This window comes from Castor canadensis, chromosome 1 (assembly GCF_047511655.1).
Source record: "Castor canadensis chromosome 1, mCasCan1.hap1v2, whole genome shotgun sequence".
Classification (NCBI taxonomy): Eukaryota; Metazoa; Chordata; class Mammalia; order Rodentia; family Castoridae; genus Castor; species Castor canadensis.
This window is the reverse complement of record NC_133386.1, coordinates 180,910,634-180,928,923: the sequence shown is the minus strand read 5'-3', so window position 1 is coordinate 180,928,923 and position 18,290 is coordinate 180,910,634. Positions and strand designations below refer to the sequence as shown.

General features: G+C 53.9%; 1 protein-coding gene across 4 annotated transcripts in view; it reads right to left on the bottom strand.

Moving 5' to 3' along the window:
• The window catches only part of Tspan18 (tetraspanin 18), a 166,868-nt gene that overhangs the window by 6,672 nt on the left and 141,906 nt on the right, over positions 1-18,290 (bottom strand). For 3 of the 4 annotated variants that reach the window (XM_074044662.1, XM_074044659.1, XM_074044661.1), the window contains exons 3-7: positions 12,981-13,053; positions 10,637-10,831; positions 3,250-3,324; positions 2,036-2,134; positions 1,433-1,615 (exon numbers count right to left, since the gene is read on the bottom strand). In XM_074044662.1, the coding sequence (XP_073900763.1) occupies positions 1,433-1,615; positions 2,036-2,134; positions 3,250-3,324; positions 10,637-10,831; positions 12,981-13,043 (615 nt within the window). In that variant the 5' untranslated portion in view covers positions 13,044-13,053. Of the gene's footprint in view, positions 1-1,432; positions 1,616-2,035; positions 2,135-3,249; positions 3,325-10,636; positions 10,832-12,980; positions 13,054-17,472; positions 17,557-18,290 lie in introns of all 4 variants that reach the window. The other variant, XM_074044660.1, reaches the window with a different exon arrangement.

Sequence of the window (18,290 nt, the reverse complement as noted above, 5' to 3'; positions counted from 1 at the left end):
AGCATGTTCTCTTAAGGATGAGACTCAGCTGCCCCTATCACCTCTGCTCACTTCTGTTTGGCTAGAACAGGGTTCCACAGCCCACTGCAATGGAGGCTGGGGGACAGACAGAACCTCTGCCTGGTGGTCCTGGGCTCTGACAAACATTCTCCTTCCCGAGAAGGGGATGGAGTGTGGGGGACAGTCAGGAGTCTTGGTGACTGTATGTGTGGGGTCTTCGGTGAATGGGTCAGAGTAGGGAACAGCCCAGGCCTGCCTGTCATTGAGTACCCCCATCCTGCAGCTACCTCCCACAACTCTCTGTGCACTTGACTCCTGGGGTGGCCCTCACTGTCACAGCAGGACACCAGGGCCTTTGTGCTTTGTATTCTCTTTGCTCCCATGTAGGACAGCAGGGCTGTGTGGACAGAGGGAAAGTGCTCTGTGGCCTCCTGAGTCCTTTGGTCTGCCCCTGGCAGGTGCAGGGGACAGAAGTGCTGAGTTCCTGGAGCCAGACTGAGGCTGCAAAGGGCCTCACCAGGTCACAGGGGCCAGGCCCCACCGCAGTAGCTACCTCTTCCTGGGCTCTGAGAAGCCCACCCTGAACTCCGCCCCAGGCACAGCCCAGTCCCTGGTCACCATAACCACTAGAGACGATCATGGTTCTTTTGATTGCCCTGGTTCACCATGTGCTCTCTGTCCCTAGACTAACGTTTAGGAGCAGTGCCATCTCCTGTGCCCCATGGTATCTGGAACACTCCCAGGAACACCTCTGTGAGGCCTGAGTTAGCTTGCTCCTCCTCTCCTTCCCTCCCCCAACTGCCCTGCCAGATCTCACCACACACCGGAGGGGAGAGGTCTCTGGCTAGCAGGAAGGCAGGGGACCATGGTCAAGGGTGCTGTGTGTCTCTGGGAGGGGGGACAGAGTTGGGGTCCTTGTTTCTCTTGAGGTGGTACATGCTGGAAGGCTGAGATAAAATCATTAGGTTGCAAAGAGAAGTCTAGAAGCTTCCCTAACCTTGGAGGGGCAGGTCAGGGAGACCTTGATCCGTCAGGACCAGGGGGTGCCACCTGGCAAATGTGAGCTTCCTCTCAAGTAGAGTGCATGGCTAAGGGAGCCTCCCCCACTGTAAGCCCCCCACTGCTTCTTCCCCCTCATCTCCCTGATCTGCATTATCAGAGGCTCAAAAAAAAAAAAAAAACACTGGAAAACTCCTACTCACACCTGAACCCCAGTCCCAATGTCTACTCCAGACTGGACCAAGTCCATCTGCCACTCTGATCCTCCCCTCTTTGTTTGGATCTCAGGGGCTCAGGTAGACTCTCCATCAGCCCCTGTTCGGGACAGGAGCCCCCACTACACAACCAAGCCCTCCATGAGCTTCTGAGCCTCCCCCCAGTTCCACCTTCACCTCCAGGTGGACTGGCCCCCCTGCCCAGGGAGCCTTGGCACCTGTTTGTTTATGAATAGGCTCTTCCCCCGCAGGCAGTCTTCCCTGCTCAGCAGCACCCCATCCCGAGCCTGGGGTTCCCTCCGGCAGCAGGCCTCTGGCACCTCCTCACTGTCCTGAGTCAGCAGTCGAAAGACCGATGCAAGCTTGAAGTCCTCAGGTCCATTGACTCCACAGCAGCCAAACTAGGGGGGAAGCAGAGAGGAGGAGTTGGGGCCAGGCCAGAGGAGTGGGTCAGGAGATCCATGTGGCCTGCTCTCCTCCCTTCTGTGTGACTGCAGGAAGGTGACTTGCCTATCTGAGCTTCAGTGTCCTGTAGGAGGAGGTGGGTGGGATAAACATTCCTACCTCACCGGGCAGCTGGGAAGCACTGGACAGACGGTTGCTATGATGTCAACTTGGGGACCCAAGTTAGGAACAGCAAATAGGTTTCCTGCTGTTTGGACGGTGATCTACTAGCCATGGGAGGCCAGCTCTGGGCTTGGTGGGAGAGTTTCGATTGATTATTGATGTCTGGAAGGGGTGGGGAGGGCTCTGGAGGTCAGGGGTTTACTGCCCAGGGCGTCCTGGCTCTGAATGTCCACTACATAGGTGGGGACACTCACTGTGATCATGACAGAGTTCCAGGTGGCAGAGAAAACGTCCGTGTCATTATTGCCCTGGTAGTGCTTGGTGAGCTCCTTAGTGAAGAACTCACGGGTGAGCTGGGGGCGGAGGAGAGGAAGCTGAAGCCCGAGGCTGGGTGCGGACCCTCCAGCCCTCGCCGCCAGCCATCACCTCCCGCCATCGCCTCCCACTCTCTGTGGGAGGGAGAGGGAGCCAGGGTCTCCCATTCCCGTCCCTGGGCCTGGCCTCCCGATCCTCCTGAGTGGCTGACTTGGGCAGGTCCTTCTACCTCCCCAAGGCCTGTGCTCCCCCCATTGTCAACATTGGCTCTGATGTGACGATGTGACAAGGACATCTGTACAGGCTTGCCTTGGCTAACCCTTGGCCAGAGCATGGTGGCAGCCTCACTGGGCCCTGCAGCTCTTCTCTGAGGAAGGATTTGTGGGTTATGGCGAGGTGCCCCTTGCCCACTCCTTCAGAACCAACAGATGCCCTGGGCCAGTCCTGAAGAAGGAGTGCATGGGACACTGTGGAGCCTTTAGTCCTTCACTGTCACTCTTTCCCCCAGGTCTAACGCCCCCTCCCACTGCAGTGAAAGGATGGGGCCTGCAGGTGCCCAGCACAGACCCCTGAGCCCCAAATAGGCTGCCACCACCTCCCTCAGTGCCTCTTCCCTACCTCTCCTCCTGCTCCTGCTTGGCGTCCAGGCCCCCTTTAGCTGTGTGGCACCCTGCTCTTGTCAACTTAAGGGACAAAGCCAATGCCTCGGCTGTTGGAGCTTCTGGAATAAGTGTCCCGTGGGGCAAGCTGCCCAGAAAGGGTACCAGCCAGGGCCTGGCATGAGAGGTCTCTGCCCCAACAGGCTTCTATACACACTCATGCCAGGCCAGCCTCCTGACCACCTGATTGTGTGACAGACACCTGTCACCAGGCCCTCTACAACCAGGGTGTGCACATGCGAAGACTCCAGGATCAGGCATGGGTTTGCCCCAGAGACCCTCGGGGCCTCCTGACTGTGGCCTTCTAGAAACTTCTATGCAGAAAGTTCTCTGGGTTGCGGGGGCCTTGCTGGGCAGGTGGGTCACACTCAGTCTGGCAGCACTGGCTGAGAGGCAGCCAGCTCTGTGAGACCATTTGAGGGGGGCAGGGGCAGCCCGAGTGCCAGCAATGCTACACGGGTGCCAGGTGGTGGCAGAGCCAGGCCTGTACGTACATTTTCCCTGAAGATGAAGGCCAGGATGGCTGCTGAGAGCTCTGCCAGGAAGATGATCAGGATGAACATGAAGAACTGCAGAGAGAGGGGAGATGTGTGAGCCCTGAGGGGGGCGGGCAGAGGACAGGACGGCAGGGGACAGGACGGCCACTCCAGTGGGCACCCTTCCATCTGTCACGTGGAGCCATCCTTGGAGTAAACAAGGATGAATAAAGGCAAATATGCCTTCCAGGTAAATGGTGCCCCTGACCCCTGAGAGAGGCTCTTTTGTGCAGTGTGAAATCTGAACAACCCTACCTGGTGACCCTGGAAGGAGGTGGCTGCTGAACCACACTGAGGCTCCCTCCAGGTGGACTGACCAACCTGTGGGAATCCTGAGTGTTTGGGGATCCCAGCCTGACTTTCTCCATCTGTCAGCCCCACTTCCTGCCTGTCTGCCTCTAGTTCTAAGGGGTTGGAGGGAGGTCTCCAGCCAAAATGGAGGTGCGAGATCAGAGGGCAGGTGGTACAATATCAAAGTGTACAAATCCAGGGCTGAGTCTGACACCTTACACAGAGCTCCTCTGTACTCACTGAGCTTGATACTTCCCAGATTGACCAGGAAACTCTCGTAGGGCTCCCCTTCCTTGCCCACCAGGTTGAACCCCATCCCCTTCCCAGCAAGATGATGTTCCTGACTCCCCAGGCAGGGGTGGCCTCCCTCCTCTGGCTTCCCCGCCAGTGTCTCCATCGGGTCACGAACATAAGGGGCTGTCGCCCAGCACACTGCGTTCCCCCTACAGGCCCAGGAGTGTGGCTACTGATCCCCAGCTGCTACACGAGTGAGTGAGCTTTTGAGAGACAACTTGCCAGGATGACCTCGCAACTTGCTACATTTTGGGCCCAGCTCTTAAGGGAACCCTATTTTGGGCTGAGGGCTGAGGGCAGGAGAGGAAGCTGGTGCCTTTATATTTACAAAGTTCGTATCTCCCCACCTGCAAGGACTTACAGGAGGTACACACAAACTGCCTCCTACCACCCTCCCAGCTAGTGGGCGACCACTCCGAGACCTCAAAGTCACAGCATGAACTGGTCATGCTGTACTGGAAAGAGGCAAGGGTGCTGGGCTTAATGTCAGGCCACTGCCGGTCCCTCCTTCCTAGCACTGTGTGATCTGGGACAATCATTCAAACCCCTTGGAACCTTGGTTTCCTTAGCAATAAAATGGGGCTGATGACACGCCTGGGGATTGTGGTGGGGATCGATGACACAGGATAGGAAGGTGTTTTGGATGTTGTAAAAGTACCCAAGTAGAACTTGCCACTGAACTGTGACAAGTGCAGTATTGCCAGTCAGAAATGAGCCAGAAATGAACTGAGCCTGGCTCCCACCACACACTGATGAGGCTGCCAGGGGTTTCTGTCCTGGAAGCATCTCTTCCAACCAGAGGCTTTCTGTCACTTTATCTCCACCCTGGGGAGACCCCAGGAGAGACTCCATGTTCTCTCCCTGGCTTTTCAGCTCTGACAGAAACTGCTCTGTCTAGGTCCCAAACTACTGGGCCATGAACACTTTAGGAAGAGCTGAGGAACGGCTTTGGGAATACTTGTCCAAGACATGAAAAAAAAATATCCCCTAGACCTGTTTGATGGTATCTTTTCAATGTCTGAACCCAAGGAGAAGGCCCTGTTCAGCTTGATCCCTGAATGCACTGTGGGTCTGTTTCCTCTTTGCCCCTCCTCTGCTCACTGTCTGTGACTTCCAGCTCTTGACACTGCTGCTTGCCCTGCCCCTCTGCTGTCCAAAGAGCTCACCCAAGGGGTGATGTCTGTGTAGTAGCCACTGTATGCAATGTGGGAGGGGGGGACCCGGACTGGAGGGCAAAATGGATCATCCAAAGGCACAAAGGTTGAGAAGTTCCAAGCTCACTCAGCTGTCTGTTTGGAGCCTCCTGTTACCTCTGCTTGGAGTAGGTGTGCCTCAGAGATGGCCCGGCAGGTCAGTGGACAGCCTGGAATGTTTTGGTGACAGGTTGTCTCCAGACAGAACTCCTGCACTTCCGAAGTTTGGGGTGATCTTGGACTGAGGTCAGGGAGCAGACCAAGGTGGGCAGAGGGCCTCCTGGGCCTGGGGCCCTGACCACAATAACCCTACTTCATTCTGTCACCTCCAGGCCCCTCACTTCCATGGGCCTGGTTGGCTCTTGGGCTGAGTGGCTACTGGGTGATGGATGCCCCACCTCTGCATCCTCTCCTCCCCCACAACAGTGACAGAGGACCCTGGCAGGGTCCATTTGGCTTCTAATTGGCTGGTGAATGGTCATCTGGCTCCATTTCACATGGCCTCACAAGGGGCACCTCCCTGCCCTCTGCTCTCCTCTAGCTGTTGGCAGGTTCTCAGGTTGGCTAGGATCAGCCCCGGACATGGTTTCTATCCACAGTGATGTGCCCAAGCTGGCAGTGGCTGCAACCGTGGCTGAGTCAGTTATAAATTATGGATGAGACAGATCGCGCCTGTGGACACTCTGTGCTCATCACTCGGGCATGAGCACGATTCACGATGACTTTGCATGGCTTCAACAAGGTCATGCAGGTGAAGAGCCCTGTCCAAGACAGCAGGATGGAGGAGCTGTTCAGACAGCCACTGAAAACCAAGGGAAGCATGGCATGGCATGCTGAGGACACACGCTGGCATGGTTGTGGATGCTCTCCAGAATACAGCAGTAGCTACCGTTGCTTACTATACACTGGACACTGTGCTGCACAGGCACCTGTCCTCTCAGCAGCCAGGACACAGGTGCGCTGACAGCTGCAACTTCCACAGCTTACTGAGGAGTTTGTGACTCTAAGAGGAGTTGTACTTTGCCCAAGCTGGAATGGCTGGTGAGTGTTGTCATCGGGACTTAAATGCAGCCTCTTAGCACCACATTATCCCAAAAGCTGTATGAGTGAATTTCTGGGTCTTACAGCTTGCTGATGGCCTGTAGGATCTCTTATGGGCCAACCCTGAATCAATTCATTTGCATTTCTCAAGTGCATTTGTGAGCTAGGGCTAAGTCAAGGTACCCTATTTCTTGTTGGGTCATGACACAACACTGTAGCTGGGAAGGAGATGTGGTCATCCCTGTCTTACACAAAGAATCTTAGGTTCAGCTAGGTTAAGTTACTATCCCCAGGAACACAGCCTAGACTCCAGAGCTTGTGCTCTTTCCCACACCTCTGATATGGCCTCCTTGTTTCTTCATCCAGGGCTATTTCTTATTGACCATCTACTCTCAGGCACTGGAGGACACACACATGCAAGACAGACATAGTCCCCACCCTGTGGACTTTGCCTTGAGCTGAAGTATCAGTAGTGAGAGGAACCTCGTGGGCCAGGGAAATTAGCCTCCCCAGAGCAAAGGGGTCTGCAGACCCTCCCTCCCATTGCTGCAGCAAGAACAGGGTCTGCCCAAGCCAGGTTGGAGCGTGAGTGCAGACTATGTGCAGAAAGTGCAGAGAGTGGTGCTCACAGCAGTAACAATGCCACTTCTGTCACCTTGTGCCTCTCCAGCATGAAATGACTTCCTTCTGCTCTGCACGGCTTCCTTGCTGTTATTTGTGGACTTCCCCTGGACCTGGCCACAAGGCTGCCCTCGGTCAGGGCTTCCCTGGGGCTCCTCGCCCCGAGTTGATCAACCTCATTGCATTTGTCTTAGGACACACTTGCCAGTGATACTTGAACGTCTTTGCTTGAGGTGGAAAATGAAGAAAAGAGGCAAAGCTGCTCTTTGCCTGCTTGTGAGCATTTCTAGGATTTTCTAACCCATCTGCCTACGGGCAGCGTCTGCTTTCAGTTCTCCTCTCTAATAAATATTTACCAATCTGCATACTGCATGTACAGCTCAGCTCGTTTATCTTTTAAACACTCTCATCATCTCATTAGGCTGCTTTCTTTTCCAGTTTAACATGCCTTTGTTAAAAATATTTAAAAAAATTAGGACCTTTAAGCCAATTGTCTGAAAAGGCTCTTCTTGAGATGCTTAAAGATGAGCAAAGAGGAAAAGAGGGCAACACAAAGCTGTCACAATAGGTACTAATGTCCTGTGGCACGCAAGTATCTGAAACAATTCATGGGGCTGCAGGACGCATCTTTAGGTCAGCTGATTATTGCTCTCCTGACTGTCCTGATGCCCTGTGGGTTCTCAGCCCCAGAGCAGTGCCAGCAATGCTTGGCTACACCATCTCCAGGCCTCCTCGCTACAGACTTTTGAGCTGGGGGTCCTAAGGTGGCTAAAGTCACATTCTCTCTGTCCCTTCCCTTCCAGACTAGCCTTCCCTCCTTCCCAGAAGACTGAGGATGAAGTCAAAATGTCTGAAGGACTCAGAGGCCACCCGGGGTGAGACTTTGTGCCCGTCCTCAGCTGGAACCAGTACACAGCCAGCTTTACACTGGGAAAAATAATTGGTTCTTATTTTTTAGGTCATGAACTTTTGGGGGTGGGGGAAGTATTGAGGTTTGAACTTGAGGCCTTCTGTTTGCCAGGCAAACAATCTAGCACTTTAGCCACACTCCCAGTCCTCTTCAGCTTTAGTTATTTTTCAGGTAGGGTCTTGAGTTTTTGCCTGGGGCTGGCCTGAGATCTTGATCCTCCCGATCTCTGTCTCCAGAGTTGCTGGAATTACAGATGTGTGCCACCATGCCTGCCCTAATGAACCTTTTTGAAAACCTTCCAGAAGCTTCAGTGCCCCTCTCCAGAAGCAAACACGTATTTATCCCTCAACACACACACATATACCCCACACATGCATACACACATGTATATGCACACAGTCCACATATACATGTACACCACAATGTACATGTACACACAAAATGCACACGATGTGTACACATGTATGCACACATGTGAGGACAAACACTCATGCATTATGCAAAACACACGTGGGCAATGCACAAAAAGTGCAGCACACATGCACGCATTACAGAGCGTGCATGCACACACAACATGAACATGCAACACACACACATCCAGTGCACACACACCAGTGCCTGATGTAATGTTATGCACATGACTGTAGGAGGCCTTTATACATCTGACTGGGTTCTAGATTAGGGTTCTGCATGAGTCCTGCTCTGGGAGACAGGAGCCTGGGTCTAGGGATCCCCTGCCGCTGACCAGTGCTGACCTCAGGTTCGTGTGCACTAGGCTTGAGAGGAGTGCAGGGAGGAGCAGGGGAGAAAAGGAGCAGGGGCGAGGAAAATGGGGGGAGTGAGGAAAGGAATCAGGACTAGAAACAAAGACAGAGAGGCAAGGAAGGAGAGGCAGAGAGAGGGAGAAAAAAGAAGGGACCATACCGAGATACCCAGATTAAAGAAGAGACTGAGGAGGCAGAAGAGGAAACGAGAGGGGCTCTGATCAGAGTGGGGATAGGACCCCTGCCCCCGCAGCCTGGCCTTTGTTCTCACTGTTTCACGGAGGATGACTTTGGGCAAATCTTGCCCTGTCTCTGGATCTTGATGTCCTCCCTAAGCACCTGGCTGAGTGGACATCCTGTCCAACTGGCAGGCTCCCACGGACTTCTGACTTGGGAGGCAGCAGAGCCCGGCCTACTCCAGCCAAGAGCACAGGCTGGCTTCCTGTCTTGGCTGCAGGGATGGGACCATTGGCAGTGAATGAGTCCCTGGTGGCTGAGGTGAGGAGGGGTAAAAGGTAGGTCTGCTGTATCTGGGGACCCAAGTTCCAGATCCTGTTTAAAGCCCCCTGGCTCTCCAGCCAGGACTCAGTGTACAAACTGCTATGGTAGGGGAGTTTGGCCAGGGGGCGCTCAAAGCCTCCTTGGCCTCTCCCAGTGAAAACCTCACAGCATCCCCACCCTGGAAAGACGAATGGTCCCAGAGCTCCTCTACTGCTCATCCCACAGCTGATTGCATTTCCTTTCTGGGATGTGAAGCATCTCACCATTGCATGAATATGTACCATACCAGGTGCTGTAACCTGGCAGGCGGCATTGTGCCAGATGTTTGGACTCCCTGCACGGCTGGGCGCTCGTCACCGCAGGACAGATGGCATCCAGCTGACCAGCTCAGGTTGCTCTGTAACTGAACCCAACTTGCCCACCCCCGAGAAGTATCTGCAAGGTGAGCCAGTCACACACTGGCTGCCTTGAGCAGAGACCACGCACCAGGGCTGGGCTCAACCCTGAAGTCCTCCTAGCTGGGTGCCGTAGAACCTCTTAGGGAAGAGGAAACCTTCCACAAAGGCTAGGAGAATGAACTTTGGCCAAAGCACCAGAGCCCGTGGAATCCAAAGAAAGAAACACCCACTGCTCGCCCAGTTTGGCCGAGCTGGGCAGTCCCATGTTTGACAGACAAAGACCCTAAAGCTCAGAGAGGTTAAGAAACCCACCGATAGGGAACAGGACAGGGTGCACACTGGGACTGAGGTTTGCCTCTTGTCCAGCACATCCTCTTAGGCTTGGCCACCTCTCCTATCCTGGACACAAGGGGACGGTCACTCCTGGCCTTGATGCATCTTCAGCACCCATAATAGGAGCACAGGCCTATTATCTCATGAGTTTGAACTTGAGAAGCGGATACCGGAAGGTGAATTATCCGTCCAGCAGCATCTCAGCTGTGTTACTAAGGAGTTCTACACTAGGGGTTTTGAAGGAAAACAAGTAGAAAAGGATCGTGGTCAATGTCAGTGTTCTCAGTAGATCACAACTTGAGAAGTCTGGCTGCTCAGACCCAAAGGCCAAGGCCACTCTCTGCTCAGGGCAGCCCACCACCCTAAGCAGGCAGAGGCACAGTACAAAGGCAAGTGGCAGATGCTAGGGACCACCTTGACCCTAGAGGAAAGTCACCGGACTCAGACCTCATGGTGAGTCTTTGAACATGGACATGGACTGAGCATGCAGTGGGCACGTCCCCTGGCTTTACTCCATCAAAGGAAGTAGTGAAGTCCAGCAGGAGGGAGGTCGGGGAGGAGGGCTGCTGTGAGAAGTCAGCTCCCAGAGCCAGACATGGTGATGCACGCTTTTGATGCTAGCACTCGGGAGGCTGAAGCAGGAGGATCGGAAGTTCCAGACTGGCTACATAGTAAGACTGTCTCAAAAAAAAAAAAAAAAAAAGAAGCCAGCTTCCAGAGGCACAGTGAGGAGGTCCCTGGACAGTGCAGGGCATGTCAGATCTCACTTGTAATCCTCTGTCACCAACTCCCTGCAGGACTTGGGAAAAATCACTAGACAGCTCAGGGCTTCAGACCACGGCCTATGAATAACATGGGGCTAAATCCACTGATTGACTTTGGATGGTCCCAAGATCAGGAAGGTCTCGGTTTCAGAGCAGAAGCCAAGGCGGGGCCTGGGAGTCAGCAGCCTCCACCTCCTGCCGCAGCTCCCCGAGGTGGTGGGGACAGACTACTCACAAACAGCAGCAGACACTTGTTCTCACGGATGGCTCCGCAGCAGCCCAGGAAGCCCAGTAGAAACAGCAGGCCGCCCATGGCCAGCAGGATGTAGGCGCCCGTGATGAGCAGGGGGTTAGCGACCACGATCTCCCGGAAGCCAGTGGGGTCCACCATCACCCAGATCCCGATGCCCAGCAGGCAGGCCCCTCCCAGCTGCAGAGGGAGGAGAAGAGGCAGGGAGAGGTTAGACCCCTCCCATCCCCCTCTGGGGCCTGCAGTGTTGGGCAGGGGCACCACTTGCTGTAGGAGCCCAGGTCACCATAGTGCTGTCACTTTGAACTTCTCCACTTCCCTGACCTGTGGCTCAGAAGGTCAGAGATGCAGCTGGCATCCTCTCATCTACCACAGGCCCCTGGGGACCACACCCTGTTGTTTATTTGCAACTTTTATATGCTCTGTAAATGCCAGAGCTGTGGGACTATGAGGTCATCTTGTTCAATTCTGTGATTACACACTGAGGCCCAGAGGGGGCCAACCACTTGATGAAGGTCACACAGCAAATTCAAGGCAGCATCTATGAATGTGGACTGAGACCTACCTTGAGCTGCACCAGCCATGCTAAGAGCTAGGAAAACACAGATGAAAGCCAGTGTCCTCAACGGGAGCTCTCAGTGAGGTCCCACTCTTAAATCTGCAGCTTGAGTGCTTTCTTCTTTGTGCCTTTGTCTGCACAGGTCATCTCTCTCCATGCCTTACTTATCTTGGGGGAGAAGCAGTTTAGTTCAGAGAAAGGGCTGTGCCTCTTAGCTGGGTGACCTTGAGTAAGTGACTTAACCTTTCTGAGCCTCAGCTTCCTCATGGTTAAGAGGACATTTGGATGGAATGGGTGCTAACAATTTTGGCAGATTTCAGTAAGTACCTATTCTGTTTGTCTTGGGCACAGACAAGTATTGAAAATGGGTCCGTTATGGACAGAACCAATGTCTGATAGGATTGGATCAGCAGGCTGACAGTGTTTGAGGTCCCTTGGTGGGACAGGAGGTCCCCAGGCCCCAGGGGCACGTGTGTGTGAAGAATGGCAGATGAGCAAGAGGCCATTGCTGGTTTTGGCTCAGTTAAGTGAGTCTCAGAGCCAGGCCATAGGGCGGTTCCAGAAGGTTGGGGCCATTTGCAGGTAACTTGGGGTAGTACAAAGTGGAGAGGTCTAAGGAGCTGCGGGGATAAAACAGGGAGGCAAAGCAGGAGTGACCAGTGACAGTGACGGGGTGGGGAGGTCATGCCACCTGCTGCACCATGTTCTTCTCCTCTGTACCCCCACAAAACCTCCAGAGAAGCCGCTTCTATTGTTATAAGTAGTGTTATAACCTTCTACTAAGTCTGGATAAGGAGGACCTGGGCATGAGAGAGGGGGGTGACACCGGCCTGGAGAGCTGAGCTGGCCCAGGCCACCAGCTTGGAAATTGGTACAGCTGGTCTAGAATTCAGATTGGCTGGTCACTGGGCTCTAGGAGGGCGAGGCAGGGAACAGAACCCAGAGGAACTGCTGAAATGTATGAAAAATACACTCTCTCTCAGAGTGGCCCTGTCCTGAGGGACCTGCGGAGGTCTGTCTACCCAGGGCTTGGCTGGGTATGGTCAGCAAGGCTGGGGCAGGGGGTGGGGGTGGGGACAAAGAAGCTGGGAACATGGCTCTGCTCCCGGGAGGGGCACAGCCTGTACAGGACCCCCAGTGGGCTGCCAGCAGCAGGGTGGCCACCTACTGCCTACAGCCTCTGTCCCTTCATCCACACCGTCCAGGGGTTGGATGGAGAAGGAGCTAACCTGCTGAGAGCCCATCAGAGTCCAGGCACTTTGGAACTAATCTTGCTTAATTTTCAAAAGGCCTGTGAGGTAGGAGATGAGCAGCCTGAAGTCCAGAGAGCACCTGAGTTTTGAAGGCGCAGAGCTGGGGTTTGAGGGGCTCTCTTCCAGAGAGACTTCCAACTACATAAATGCCTACGGGACTCAGCCCTCCTGCACTGAGGGCTACCATCTGCTCCCTGGGAAATAGGCTTGGATGAGCCCCCTCTTGCCACCCTCTGGTCACCCCCATCCCTTCCTTCTCCCCCACTCCCACAGGGCCAGGCCTGAGCCCCACCCTGCCCTGCCTTTGCCAAAGGCCGACCCATCCCAGGGAGTGCAGGGAACATCTCTACTCTGAGCGGGGGGGGGGGGGGGGGGGGCTCCTGGAATGCATGCAGGGTTCCCTTCCAGGAAAGGCTGCTAGGCAGGTGGGGCTACCTCCTGCACTTGCTCCCCCTCCCCCCCGACCCCATGTGGTGATGATTTCAAGGCAAGGGCCCGGGAGACCCCAAACACTTACAAAAATGAAGAAATTGAAAACGAACATCAGGTACTTCATGCAGCTCAGGCAGTCTCCCTCCATGGTGCTCCTCCTGCAAAAATAAGGCCACCTCAGTCCTCCCACTGGGGTCCCAACCAGAGGGGGCTCAGCCCCACCCCGGAGGGGCAGCAGCTAGCCCCATCCTCGTCCTCATAGCCTGTGGAAGAAGAAGGAGACAGAATAATTCCTCTTCCAGGGATGGTGGTTTGCCCTGTGGGACTGGAGGTAGGATTGGGAATGCTGGAGCCATCCTGCCTTCCTTTGCTGTGTGACCTTGGGAAAATCACTCTACTTCTCTAAGTCTTGCTACCATCAACTTTAAAATGGAGAGTAAAAGTAAAACCTTCCTCCCAGCAGCACTGTGAAGAGGAACTGAAATAACACAGTGGCATGCTTAGATGGACGCCTGGCACTCAGCAGGCACTCCAGGAAGCTGCTTCCTAGCGCCCCTGAGCCTGCGTTCCACTCAGTACATCGGGCCACTGAGGCTGAGAGCCTGGAGGGACGTGCCAAGGTCCCACAGCCACCACCTCACTCACCCTCCGTGCACGGGCCTGCCCAGCTCTGGTGAGGAGGACATGTGGCAGGGGCAAGGATAGTGCAGGCTCCCATCCGGGGACGAGGCCCCACTCCTGAGCCAGACTGTCCCCACGCCGCCATCCGGATTGCTCCAGCACCCACTTGTTGGAGGCCATCCTGTCCCCGCTTACAAGATGGCTCACAGCAGTCACCGAGCTCAGTTCTGTTCAGCCGACGTTTATTGAGTAACTATTGCATTGCCAGGCACCGGAGTCTAAACCAGGAAGATGCAGCCCTTCTCTGCCCTCCGGGGATGCAGGCCCCCTTCACTGCCTGACTCAGACTTTGAACCCAATCGTTTCTCCATAACTGCCCCGCGGAGGGACTCGGGGCAGGGACTGCCATCCATGTAACAGGAAAGGAAACTGAGGCACAGGAAGGAAATAGCATGTCTGATGCCCGCAGCTGGGGGCAGACACAGGCCAATCCCCAGCTCTCTCTCGGGTCGCAGCAGATGATCAGTGCATCGCGTGCAAAGCGTTCTGGGAGTTTGTGTGGTATGGACGGATGTGGGGGTCCCCCCCAAGGACATGGCTAGACTCTGTTTTCTTCACCCACAAAATAAAGTTAAGTCCTTTCTCAAAGGATTCGTGTGAGGCTTATTATTATATAACTAATAGCAAAACAGAGCAAAATATCACATTGTGCCTCATAAATATAGTTATGATTTGTCAATTAAAATTAAATAATAGTCACTGGGGAGCGAGGCACTGGCTTTCTACATATTCTCTCACTTAATTTTTGCACCAATCAATGGAGTGTGTGCTTCTATCACCGAGAATCCTCATGTTGGCCCAACAGGGTTAAGGGATTTGCCCAACAGCTTGTAGGAGGCAGTGGCAAAGCCTTGGCACACAGTGGGCACTCAGCTCTCCCCACCCCAAACCAAATCCGACACTTCCCAGAAAGCCAGATGGCAGCCTCTTATCATAAAGGGACTAGCACTGCACCCAGCTCCCACACCCAGCTTGTCCCACCCCGTCCCACTCGTGACAGTAGCTGACCTTGGCTAGGCTGTGGCTGTGACACTGGCTGGGCATCTGGAGTCTGGGCAAAGTTTGGTGGTGCGTGGTTTTGCTTTGGGGACTGGCAGGTCCATGCCAGTGCCGACCAGTTGTTAAAACTTCTTGACCCTCACCTTGGCTCTGCTACTTCGCTCCTCCTCCTGAAGAACAGCACCCCTCTCCAGCCAGAGCCTCCTCCCCTTCTTGCCCCCTAGAAGCAGCATCCAGCCCACTGCTCAACTACAGCCTGAACACCTGTCAGCTGCACCTGGGCTTCAGGCCTGGACTGCACCTTCTCACCTCTGTGTCTTCCCCCCAGTGACTCTTGGGGCCTCGGTTTCTTCTTCTGTCAGGGTGGCAATTATTCCCGACCTGCATTGTGATGTGTTGTGCAGATTACATGAGAGGGCTGTGTCACAGGCTCCCATAGTCCTGCACAGAGGGATGCATAGCCCTTATGACCACACCTAGTCTGCTTGGTAGGATTATCACCAGCCTGCTGTCCCACACTGGATCAGGACCCAGGACACTGACTGCTCTAAGGGTCCCTGTAGGCCATGTCATCTGCCTCTAGCTTCCAGTTGACTTCAGGCTGACTGCACCTGCACACATCTCAACCACAGAGACTGCACTGTTTGGCAAGGGGAAGGAGAACAGGAGAGAGCATGCATGTACAGTACATATGTGTGGAGGCCCATGCCAGCTCCCCAGAAGTGGCAGTCCCTACAGAGGAGGACACAGGCTCAGGGAGGGCAAGTAACAGAGGTTTTATATAAAAAATAGGAACAGCCACCTCCAGATCTCTCTGGTCCAGGAACAGAAGCTGAGGCAGAAAGCAGAGTGGAAGGAGCACCAGGTTCCTGCTCTGTGAGTCACTGCTGTGTGATCTTGGGAAAACCACTTTCCCTCTCTGATCTCACAATCTTTATCTGTAAAAAGATGGACAGGAATCTGGTGACCTATCTACTTCTTCTGTGATGGACAAATGGACCTTTGGAGGGCAGAAGCAGCCATGGAAATGAGGTGGTGAGAAGTCTGTGCAGGAGAAAGAGTGGGCCCTGGCTTCCCTTCCCTCTGCTTACCAGGCAGAACTTCTCTCCAGGGTGGGATCCAGCTTGAGCTGTTTAGCAATTAAGGAGTATAATAAATATGGCAGCTCATAAACAGCTACCCGCATTTATTATGGACCACATTCCTTGCAGATTTCATCTAATGGGCAGGTTTGTGGAGTGCTGGGCTCCCAGACCAATGCAATAAAAGCAGCCATGTCTCCTGGGAAGAGAATCCCACAGCCTCCAAGGTGAGAGTCAGGTAGATAGATGATGTGAGAGGAGGATGAACGGGGGACACCCGGCCCTGTCTGCCAGTGGAAAGAAGGCATGGTGCCCACCAGAGGACTGAATCCCAGCTCTGCCAGGCTCAGCTAATGGGACAATTCCTGAACTGCAGGCAGCTGAGCCTCGGTCTCTGTAATGGGAGGACAGAAGCCACGCCTTGGTCATCACACCTGGATGATATGAACAGCTAAACATGGCGGGCTTGCCGTGTTCTGAGTGTGTGTGAGGAACATACACAATCTCATCTGATCCTCAGGAAGCCCCAGGAACAAGGTAATGCCGTTCCACTCTGGCTCAGCGAGGCAGAGTCACTTGTCCAAGGTCACACAGCTGAGTGCTGAAGGCAGAATCTGAATCCAGGTCTGTCTTCAACTGGAACCACAATTCTCAATCCTCATTTACCACGAATGCCAATTCCCTTGCACCACTGGGCAGTTCCCCAAAGTGCACACCTGGCTTCTTTCCTCCTATGTCACTTTGTGTCCTGCTCTTCAGGGAAAACAGCCTCCTGGGCCACCATCTATCTACTGCCAGGCTGAAGCCGAAAGACCCAAGCCAGCCTCCTCAATCCCCACGTGGGGTTTTTAGAACGCGAGGACACAGTTCCACAGCCAATTGGCCAGACTAGCATGATAGACATACGGGCCCACCAATCGCTGCCTGGATCCAGCTGCTAGCTCCGCCCACCCATAAATTCCAGGGTCTACCCTGAGAAGAAAGGAATGAGAAATCTCTGCAGGGTGGACCTGAGGCCCAGGGGCTTGCTGGTGCTCAAAAAAGACTTTCAAAGCTGGGACTGTAGCTCGGTGGAGCGATCGCCTAGCACCGCTGGCGCACGATGTGAGTTTGTGTTCAATACAAACTCCAGATGGAACTGACTGCTTTGCATAACAAAGCCAGGTGTTTAGGGCTTCCGGGACACTTGTATTTGCCATGACCGTTCGTGTATGCCTGTGCTTAGAATCTGACCCTAGCACAACTTATGTCACCAGCGTATCAATAAAAGACGTTCTTGGTCTGAAAGAATTGGGAAGCACAGATGTGGCCAACCCCTGAATTTGGAAATAAGAAAACAGACTGAGAGTGGGGAGGGGACTTGACCAAGTCACAAAGCCAGTTAGGGATGGATCTGAGCCCAGCAGCGCGGCCTGGCACCCATCCGACACACCATACACTCCAGGGACTGCGTGTTTATTTTGGTGGCACACATATTCCTTTAGGGGAACGTGTGCTGCATAAAAGCACAGCCTTGTCTTATTCAGCAGTATTCCCAGTGTCTAGAGCAGGACAGCACTTAGTGGGTCTTCAGTTAACATCACTGAATGAATGGATGAATGCATAGTAGGAAAATACAAAATAATGACAGAACAGTGGAGTCAGCAAGCCAGAAAAATAAAGACAAGTCAACAAGGGAGAGAAAAACTGAAAGAGACAGAGGCAGAGCAAAAAGAGGCACAGGAAGAGAAAGACAGACTGACACCAGATCAGAGGGGAGAAGGGACTGAGAGATGGGGCAGAAGTGTACAGAGGAGAGCAGCTGGCATGTGTCACCTGGGCAGTTCTTCAGGAGTCAGCAGGACAGAGGCTTCCAGTCAGAGGGTCTCCTGTGTGTTGCTCTTAGGGACCCAGCTTATCCTGTAGGAGAAAGTATTCCATTGCTGTGGGAAGTTGGCAAGGAGTGGCCTGTGGCCTAGGAAAACTGTCCTCCTGATAAGCACACTGGGGTGCATTGGGGCTGATGAAAAGGTCCTGGCACCTAGGGACTGGCCAGCTGTGGAGGCCGTACCAGGCCACCTCCTGTCTTCCATATTTTTTTGGCATAGGATTTGCCAGAGGTTCCTTTAGAGAGGCAACTACCAGCATTGGAAATGAGGTTTGATTTTGGAAGTCACACAAACCCACATGGAATGTCTTGTTCCATCACATCTGTGGGGAATTCCACCACCCAGACCCACTCACACACTGTGTTGAAAGATAGACTCAGGGACAGTGACCCTCTGGTCAGGGGAACTTGGGCTGTGGTTCCTTCCCATGGGGATGAGGGGACATTCCCAGGTCTCAAGACACCTGTTTGAATTGTCTCCCAAGTGAAAGCCCACCTGGGGTCGGGGTGGTGGGTGAAAGATTCCTCTCCCTCCCTTTCCATTTTCCCTCCCTCCTTCCCTTTTTCCCGCCTTTCCATCCATCCATCCACCCTTCTATCTATCCATCCATCCATCCATCCGTTCATCAATTGATCTATTCATCCACCCACCCACCCCCATCCATCCACCCCATCATCCCTCTCTCCCTCCCTCCCTCCTTCTCTCTATCCACTCAGTAGACATACATTGCTCCCACTATGTGCGGATGCTGTGCTGTGGGGTAGA